The sequence below is a fragment of the Leptonotus elevatus genome, chromosome 2 (assembly GCF_054856555.1).
Source record: "Leptonotus elevatus isolate MCC_2025b chromosome 2, RoL_Lele_1.0, whole genome shotgun sequence".
NCBI lineage: Eukaryota > Metazoa > Chordata > Actinopteri > Syngnathiformes > Syngnathidae > Leptonotus > Leptonotus elevatus.
In genome coordinates this window covers 4,164,264-4,174,647 of record NC_141240.1, presented here as the reverse complement: position 1 = coordinate 4,174,647, position 10,384 = coordinate 4,164,264, and the positions used below count along the sequence as shown (strand labels likewise).

The following is a 10,384-nucleotide window of genomic DNA, read 5'->3' as shown; positions in this document are numbered from 1 at the left end:
CACTCTTCTTTCCACTCCAGCTCATCCTGACCATTTGCCTCAAAACTAGACACTCTTCCTCTTGTCTTATTTGCTCTATCCAGAGCTAGAGCGCACCACAGAGCAGATTGACCAATCTCCCACATCAATCCATCCATTCACCCTGCCCATGTCCTTCTGTCTGTCTCTCGCTCTCTCGCTCTCTCTCCCTCTCTGCCTGTCAGAGAAATCCATGGGGGAGGGGAGTGCTTACTCTCTTGTCACTGGCCAGCACTGGAGAGAGAAAGCGAGAGCGGGAGGGAGAAAGAGAGCAAGAGAGAAAGGGGTGTGTGGAGTGAGTCTATAGAGTTCTGTCCCATATGTGGGGGGAAAAAGCAAAGCAGTGCAAACACACACACAGAACGGCCTGGTGCAGTTGCCATCGGGATTAACCAAGCGTTGCTTCCAGATGGGATGGAGGACATGCAGGCATGAAGAGGTAAAACTGCACATCTTCTTGAGCTCTCCCTCTGTGTAATAATCTGATTCCATGACTTTACAAGAAGCTGCTACTGGAAGGAAAGAAATGAGTCAAACTTCTTGTGCGCACAGGCAATGCTGTTGTGTTTGCTTTGGAGCGGAAGCTGAAGCTTGTTATTGTGAACTGACTGCTAAACATTGTGTCAATAAGCTGCGCAGGTTGTGTCATTTCACTTTCATGTTAATGACACATAATGAATGTACACGGGCAACTGTCTTGTTGCATGGCTTGTTGTGTCTATTTGTAGAGTGATCATGTGTGAATGCAACGAATGGTCAACAATGTCATGAGTTAAATATTTGATCTAGAAGAACATTATTATTATGAGAATAATTAATATGATGGAGTATAGTTTTGGAATATTTTTTAGGGTCTTCTGAATATAACAACAAAATAGGAAGGCCCTCAATAGCTCATTGTTGCAAAGTCTATTTATTTTGTAGATTTACACATAGCCGTGGTAAAACAATAGAGTTGGAGTAAAATAAATGATGCATGACTAAAATTGTGTATTTACAGAATTCAATATTTACTCATCTAAGAAACACACAAGCAATTTCTTCAGCAGAGGAATTAGTTCGCATTTAGACCTTAAAATATGAGGAGACATTTTGTGGAGCATTTTGCATCGCAGCAGAGGCCAAATTGGTGTGCAAAGAATGCAGCCTTTATTGGGCCAGTGTGCAGAGCAGCGGTATGTGCGACTCTCTTTTTGAGAAAGCCTTTTGAGGGTTCACAATCAGCTTAATGCACGACTAGAATGAGCCCCCTTGTGTGCGTCTGTTTGTGCTTTGTTTTTGCTCTACCGACAGGACTTTTGGGAACTCCGTCACAGGCAGAGCTGGACTGGCAAAAAAAAAAAAAAAAGCACTGGCATTTTGACTTAGGCCCACCGGCCCGGTTTGACCCAGCCCAACTCCTGCCTAACATGTAGTTCTGCCACTGATGTTTATTGATGATGTTTCAGTTTGCTATTTATGTTTAGACTAGATGAACAGACTGGTCCCTCTAAATCTTGGGGTAAAATGTAGGAAAATAATATTTAAAAAGCACTACATCGGCCCACAGGGCATCTGTCATGTATGCCAGATGGCTAGTCCAGCCCTGGTCACATGCAAAATTGGGTGTTGAGTTTTGGTGTTAATTGTCATGTGGATGCAAACGTTGTCAACTCTGTGTTTCCCTGGCAGGCCAGACGCGTCATCGGTGCAAGCGCATGCCAGTGATGGACTACAAGCCAACAGATGCTAACTGTGGCCGGCATTCACACAACCACATTCCTCTTCACTAAGACCAGCTCCACAGAATGCTGAGTCCCATTGTCCCCTATAGTGAGTACTTTGCACCTTTTCTTTCGCCTGTGTCACAACAACCAACCAGCCGAGTCAGGATTTAGTTGGACTTTGAGCCCAAACCCCCCTCCAACTCTACAACTCCAAAAGCAAGCTGGCGTGGACACTCTGTTATGTAGCTTGTGACCAGACGAGACCAGAAAAGACACATATTGGCATGACTTCAGTGTTTAATTACATACAAAGGAAGGCGGTTGATGCTTTTGAGCAACCAAAACACTTCAGTGTCCTTTTGCTTCTTAGGACTTTTGCTTCAAGCACACACTGCTCTCTTTTCTCTTGTCATTGCTGACCTAATAACTGACATGTCCATTTTTGGCCTCGCCCCCAACCAACCTCCTCATATCCACCCCCCAAACCACCCGCCCCCCGACTGGGCTTCATTTGAGTCGAAAACAGCATTGTTTGGCAGCCAGCATGGTGCTGCCTCAGCCTGCGCAGCTCCTCTTCTCCTTTAACTGGCCTCAAAGGAGCTTTATCAGCATGACAGCTACATGACAAGAGGCTAAAACCAAACATAAGGGTTCATTTCCAAAGTATTACCCTATTAATAAATGTTACAGATTGAGTGTTCTAGGCATCAAAAAGCAATTCATATGCGAGATTGTAGCATGTGTGTTGGTGTGCAACTTCTCCAAGAAAAACTCGTTCTTCAATATTTCTTGAGGTTAGCAAAGCTCAAAATGAGGCTAAAAACATGCCGTGGGGAAGTGGATGCGTGCTTGTGCTGCTTCCCATCAAGGCGTGTTTTACTGGTTGCTCCATTAGCTCCCTGCAGCCTTCTAGACTGTATTGACCCAACACACTCCCTCGTGCTGAAGTGGACGTCAAGTCAAAGAATGTCACAAACTGCCGGCGGAATAGCTGGCTGTGTAGGAAGAGGAAAACTTCTACTAAACTTCCCGCTAGTTCTTTGTCTTGATTCAGTGTCGTTGTTTAATTGCTCCTTGTTTTTTTAATCACCAAATTGAGCAGCTCTGTAGTGCGAAATAGCCGCCACATGTGTGTGTCGGAACGCGCACAGCGGTGTTAGATAGTCGCGCTATTTACTCACACACCAGTGACACACAAACATACCCCTGCACTCACTGGTGACACTGCAGCTCACTGTCTTGGCGCGAAAGACTGCATGTGTGATTTTGCCTACACAAATCGGATTGGGAGAGAGTTGCGAAGTCTCACCTCAACGATGGAATTCCATGTTTGGGAATATTGAACTTTCCCGTTTCTGTATACAATGAACTCATTTATATCACTAATTGCTAGTCAATCTGGTGACCGGCGGTTGTATTGTTACTAGGGGTGTCAAAATTAGTGCGTTAATTTAAAGTTTCTTTAACGCCCTTAACGCTTTTTTTTAATTTTTATTTTTTATTTTTTTAACAAGCGATTAATGACCGCCACTTACTTGGAGAGCCTGTTCCGGGGAAATTCCAGTCACAATGCAGCAGACAGAATTTAGCAGTAATAAATGTAATAATAATGCATATATTTGTGGAGACTGGGGTCAAGTTGTGTTTTACAATTTTAAAAATGTGCAGAATTTCACAAGTTACTTCATGTTAAAGATTAGATAGCTCTTAATATGAAAGGAAAAACGCATCAACGTCTTACAAATGCAGTTATGCCATCTAGTGGCAGATAATGACCTCAACACAAATCAATATCACAATCGTTTTTTACAGTACAGTGCATCTTTTTAATTTGAAAAACATGCATATTTTCGTATTTCGAGGGCTAATTGGTTTATCGTATGAATCGCTATGACAACTGTGTGATTGACATACACATGGGCAAACAATTGGCTTGCTGGCTGGACTAAAAAAAATAGAAAAATTAGACGCCAGTATGTGACCTACGTAGAAGTCGGACAAAATAAATGGTGAAATCCACCGGGACTCGTGACTCGGGACTAGATCAGATGGGATGTCTAGTCAGCCTAAAGTTTTGCTCAAGCACTGCTGGTGACTCAGTAGCTATTGTTATGTGTGATCGCAGTATTGCTGCTCTGCGGCCACAGGACTTGAAGCTGTAGAGAGCAGGCTTTGGCCAGACCTGAGAGGAAACTTGAGAGAGATTCCAGGGGCCATGGATACTCCTGGAGGGATTTGGTGCAAAGAATCTGTAATCTGTACTTCAAACAAACTTTTAAATCAGTCCCAGGCCACCAACCCGTGAGTGCCTTAACTCTTGTTGCTCGGGGCTCCTGCTGGTGTAGCGATGCCATTTTTTAAGACAAACCGAGTTTTTATACCTCTCTTCTGCCTGAGTCCTCTACCTTCTCCCTCACTCCCTTATTTTTATGTTTGCTACGTGTGTTTTTTCTGAATGAAGTGGCTTGCATTGAAGAAAGAAGCAGCAGATCTCACACAGAGGGTCGAACGCGCCGGCGCCCATCGCCATTGTGGGGCCGAGTGGCATGAGCGGTTTGGTGGCGGGGCCTGTGAGGCCCTTGAGTAAACACATTAGTGTTGGGTGTGAATGGGCTTTCATTAGTCCCTAGTCTGTGTGCGTGTGCGCCCACAGAAATAAGGTTAGGTACCCGGGACCCCGCGAGTCCAGCGGCCCTCAGCTCCTGCTCTCTAAGGGTTCATCAGCTCATTAAGGAGACCCCTGCTCCTGTTAAGGGCCCAATTAAGAAGGCTCATTTGGATGGCAACACTTCACTGAATTCCTGAGGCAGCAGTATTCTCACCACTGCAGCTAATTAGTAAATGACCACACTTGAGAAATTACGCCCTTGGATCATTGTGTGATCAGGTGTTTGTTTTGCAGCGGTTGTAATGAAGGAACATGACGAACAAGTTTGTCTGCATCACAATAAACTGCTTAGGTTATAAAGATGGAATCATGCAGGAGCCCAACGTAGAACATGTTGACTATGCAGGAGATTTGGCGAGCGGGACAGATGGAAGGAGAGATTGGTCATCACAGCTGCTCTTTGATATATTAGTGCACACAATGACCCAAAGCCTGCCTGCAGTCACACAAAATAAGGACCCTGTTTTTCTTGAAGGGGAGGGGGCAGCGGAAAGGCTCCTGCCATTTGTGGACGTGTGTTAGCAGGCGCGGGGGATGGGGGAGTTGTTTCTAAAATTACAAGCATGAAGTGACGCATCCAGCAATTATTCGGCAGGCTTTCTCGTTTTGGAGAGAGCACTAAAAGGGGCTGTAAATCGAGTACGTTGCAGATGCTTTTCTTTTCCTTTTTTTCCTTCTTTTTGCTGCACCGCCATTAGCAATTCTAAACAGGTTTGTCAATTAATCAATGTTTAGCAAATGCCATCAACCAGTTTGGATGCAGCCCCACCCCAAAGACTCTGCACAACAACAAAAACTTTTCACAAGACATACTACAATTTAACTGGAGATTATCCTTATGTTGTCGTATTGCATTTTATATTTCACTTGATGCAATGCACGTTTGGATTAGAGCCATAAGTACACCTTTTTGGGTAATCCTTTAAATACTTATTTTACATTTTTTTGCTAAATGAAGGCGTCCTTAGAAATGAACGCTTAATCTTTAAATCCACCATTCAAAGGTAGTAAAAATGCCACAGACAAAAAAACAACAAACAGCATTGATGTATTTTCTTTGGAAGAATTTGCTCGGTCATCGTTTATTGTGTCCCTTTAAATAGGGTTTGCTTTGTTAAGTGGCTAAAACAACCAAATGATACTCCAATAATTTGGGGGAATTATTTCTCTCTCTCTCTCTCTCTCTCTATATATATATATATATATATATATATATATATATATATATATATATATATATATATATATATATATATATATATATATATATGTGTATGTATATATATATATGTGTATCTGTGTATGTATATATATATATGTGTATCTGTGTATATATACATGTATATGTATATCTGTGTATATATACATGTATATGTATGTGTATATATATATATATATATATATATATATATATGTAATCGTGTGTGTGTGCACAAAATGTAAAATGAACCAATGTGACTTTTGCTGTTGCCTGATTTAGACAAGTTTTAAAATGTGTAGCTTCACATATCATATCATATGATTTTCACGCCTTTCATTTTCTCTATGTTCTTTTTTTTTTTTTTTATGTCCACCATCCTCGCTTGCAAAGATGCATTGGAACAAAGCTTTCTATGATTTGGTGAAGCCCAAAGGCTGAGGCATTGTTATTCTATAAATATGGAACGGAGCCACACAAAATGTGTGTGTATATCTTGACCTCTGCTGAACCCCTGAAACTGACTAACTGAACACATGTGGTTCGATCAAACACTTAAACGTTAAGAACCACTGTTTTAGACTGCAAGTACATACATTTGTGTACTCGATGATACTGTTTATTGATAAGGCCATTACATCCTGCAATTGTTACGTGTTTTATTTTAATGAATTTTTTTTCAGAAACACATGTTATATGTTTCACTCAAATATAAATGGGCACTGGGCTTTGTGTGTGCATGTGTGAAAACTCTTGCACTCTCATATTGTGAGAGCATCTCTTTAAGAGCATGACAGAATGACCAGATGTGCCAGTGGGAGTGGGTGGCGGAATGCGACTGTGCGCAGATGTGTTTCTTTTGATTGATGGCAACCCTGTAACCAACGTGTGGATTTATCAAAATATTCCCGCGCACTGCCCAATTATACACGGCTGGTTAGTGATTAGTGATCCCCATTGTTAGACGCCCTAGAGGACTGACCTCAAATTTCCGTGAAAATCTTTTGGGCTACAGGTCACATGATGCCACAAGTTATTGAGCACGTATGGGGCTGAAATTGTACACACAATAAATGGAAATAATTCATTATCCGTTTTTCATCTAAACAGAGCTAATAAAAAGTGTTTTTCATAGCAAAGCGAGCGAACGTCCAAAGACAATTTCCCAGCATCTCCACCTGCCACGCAGTGAAATGCAGCCAGCCTCTCAGATTGGTCTTTTTATGACAGGCCAGGTAGCGCGTGGCAGTAGGAGGGCCCCAGCCCAGTGAGAATGTCCTCCTTGATATTAGTGTCATAAATCACTGTGAACTTCTGAACAAAGGACTTGAGAGGCCTCCTGACGGGACAACAAATCAAGATAACTAACTCTGATATAGAACAGACTCTCAAGCCCGCTTGTCTCTCACTCTCCAGCCCAAACTCCAGCTTTTTATTTCATGTTGGCATGTCTTAAGGAACAGATGATTTTCTTCTATACGTTTAAGTGTTAAAACAAGTAGTCATCCATTGCCTAAATAACTGATGCCGTTCTCTTGCCTTCTTTCTCCTTGCAGCCTGTCATTCACTCTCATGACAGCTGTGTGAGAGATGTTGGGCCTCAATTCCTTCAGCAACAAATGTGTATGAAGGAACTTTTACTTTTGTCATCAAGTCAACCAACTCATGCTGAAGTGCTTTTCAAAAAAAGCTGGGTAGTTAAACCTCACATATCTACCTGCTTCCAACTGAGGCTCATTTGGATAAATTGAGAGAAAGAATTTAGAGGCTAGATTAAATTAAGACACTCTGACATAAAGTGGCAAAAATCTTTAGGCAGAAAATATCCACCATTCATATCTAGAAAATGTACGTCAATTCAAAGTGTTTGTGATGGCAAGTGATATTAAAAATGAATACATTTTAAATGGATTTCATGGTGGACGTGCTACACTTTGCACTGACAAATCAGAGTGCTGCATCATGACAGCAACAGCGAATAAGGGTGCAGCTTCTTGGCAGGAAGTAAAAGCTGCATTTCATTCCTCCTTGATTTTGATTTCCGATGTAAAATGTATCAATGCCTTTTTATTCTTCCACTGTTATGGTGCGTGCTTTATGTTATGATTAGCAAGTATCTTCCTCCAAACTCCTTTATTAATTCCTATACTCAGAATGCTACAAAAAGTCATTTGTAAAATGCGCACACAGAAGCCCATCAAGAAGGTGTAATATTGTTGTGTATTTTTCAATTATTGTAGAAGCAGTGCAGACAGTCCTTGCATACACATAAACAGCAGGTTCCCTTGCTTTTCTCCTTAAACTCAAGTAATGGTAGAACAGTACGCATATGCCTAATGCATGTTATCTGTGGCACCTCTGGCGGAGCCAGACTTTTAGAAATGGGGGAGCCTCATTAACAATGTACAAAACATTGAAAGTCTATGAAATGATTAACATCAGCGTTCAACATGAAGTTTTAATGGATACACTTTGTTTAGTTTAATTTGTTTAAGAAACAAGTCACATTTTGTCCCCTTATTTCATTTTCCACGCACCCTATAAAAAAAACCAATACATTTGTTCCTCATACTACTACTTTATTTACAGCCACATAATGTTATTATTAATGTTTATTAAATCCCTCCACTTCTAGACTAAAAACGTTAGGACATATACATACTAAGTGTTAAGTATTCTTCAAGCTGTTTTGTGTGATGTTTAAATGTCTTATTTTGAAATCTATGCTTGTAATTTGGAAGGCCGCTCCGTACTTCTTTTTCCTGTTTCACGTCTCCGTTCGTCATTCAGCTCATGCATTTTTTTTAGCTTGTGCAAAACAACGTTAACTTATTGATGGCCGTCCAAAACAATCTATCTGAACATAAAAGTTATCTTAAACAGTCACTCATATTTCACATGACATTGCCAAAAACATGTCATTTTGATTGGACTCTGGCAATTCTTATTTTCCAGACTCTTAGTGAGTGGATTACAACATTTTGTGGTGAATAGCGCCAGCTATTGTGCAGGAGGGGCATAACAATTAGTAGGCGTCTGATTGAAAAAAAATGCTGGCAAGCTGCATTGCGCCGGAACCATGATAGCCACTGTGTGGCACCTGCCTCTTATGAAAATTTGGTGCTAATTTTGTTTCACCTTAGTCACACAGTTGTCCAAGCCTGTTCCTTCTTGGCTTATGGTGTTGAAAGCTAGCTGTGTTCTATACCTCTCAGCCCCACAGACCAAAATGATATTATCCCGCATTGTTTTGGTTTCACAATGTTGTGACCGGTGTGTGTGTGTGTGACCGGTATGGTTCTGCTTTGTGTTGTGTTGTGTTTTCATTAATCAGCCAAGAGTGGCGAGTAGAAACAAAATGTACAATAAAAAGTTGACAAACATACCTGTGCACAAACAATGAATGAGCGTGGCTACAATTGTGGCGTCATCGGTGGCTCTCCTAAAAGGGTCAGAAACAATACGATGTGGCCTAGTCTGAACAGAGCTAGATGGGATTTGGACACTCAGCCCTAAAAATCGTATTTGAGGAGGATTCCGATTGGAATCAGATGTGCCTGCAGTCTGAACACAGCCTTATTCACATTCAAGTTGGTTTTAACTATTTCATGTCATTGCTAAATATTGGACAAATAATGATGAACGCCGGTGCGTTCATCATTATTGTAATAAAGACTTGGATAAGTCTTTTAAGAAACACAACCTATCTCGATCCATCAGCCTGTCCAGAGGAGCTGACGGTAATTTAGCATGCGTAGACCCGACGGTAACTTAGCATGCGCGTGTGCAGATCCATCGGTTAGTCCCGATTGACAGATTAGTATTTCGACGGTACACTGGTTAGTAGCAGCTCACTGATAATGTTTATGTGGGCAGTCTGTGCGAGCTCCGCTTGCGTTATCATGCTTTCCACTCCATCATGTGGATATGTTGTATGTGAGGTTTCCAACTAATTTGATTTCATGCACTGTACTCTATATATGTACACTCTCTATGACTGTCTTTATTTGATTTGATATTTTCCAGTATCGTTAATTTTGTTTTGCTTAACGTTATTGCTGACTTGGTTTCAACAAACTTTTTTTTTTAAATATACTGAATAGGATGAACAAATTTGGCCCCATGACTGACCCATGGAGGACTCCACATACCATGTGATTTATAAACAAACCCAGCTTCACAAACAGCTGCCTTTTTGTTAAATAACTCTTCTTCCAATCCAAGGTAACCACAATTTATCTCATAGTATTCCAATTTCCTGATCAATATATCACAATCTACAGCATCAAATGCTTGTAGAAAGTGCTGTACAAGTTCAGACCATTGACTATTTACCATTTTTGAAGGTCAATAAGCAATTTTATTGTATATGGAGTATGTAATGCTTTCGATGAGTTCTGTCAAGGCTAGAGAAGTTGAAGGGTTTGTTCAAAATCCGTACTGGCTACTGGAGAGGATTTTTTTTTCTTCTACAAATTGATCTAAACTGTTATTGAAGAGCTTTTACAAATTTGGGGAGAATTGTGGCAGCTGAGAGACAGGCCTGTAATTGATGAAGCTTTGATTTTGTGCAGTATATTGGTATGATTTTTGCGATTTTCATTTTGTGTGGAAATTGACCAGTCTGGAATAATAAAAAAGAAGAAGTGATAAAGCCACAGATTTGTTCACATTATTATTGTCATTTGACTTACTGCCTTTAACTACGCAACACTTGTTGAATTTTGTGAATGCTAAGAAGCCTGCAAGTCAAAGGGACCTATTTTTGTGCACAGCGAAACTGGAGTGCAAATC

General features: G+C 40.9%; 1 protein-coding gene across 2 annotated transcripts in view; it reads left to right on the top strand.

The window, feature by feature from the left end:
- The first annotated feature begins 276 nt into the window (after positions 1 to 276).
- The window catches only part of fignl2 (fidgetin like 2), a 28,194-nt gene continuing 18,086 nt past the window's right edge, over positions 277 to 10,384 (top strand). Inside the window, exons 1-2 of one of the 2 annotated variants that reach the window (XM_086066903.1) lie at positions 277 to 457; positions 1,690 to 1,830. In XM_086066903.1, the coding sequence (XP_085923029.1) occupies positions 1,806 to 1,830 (25 nt within the window). In that variant the 5' untranslated portion in view covers positions 277 to 457; positions 1,690 to 1,805. Of the gene's footprint in view, positions 458 to 1,689; positions 1,831 to 10,384 lie in introns of those variants that run through there. The other variant, XM_086066901.1, reaches the window with a different exon arrangement.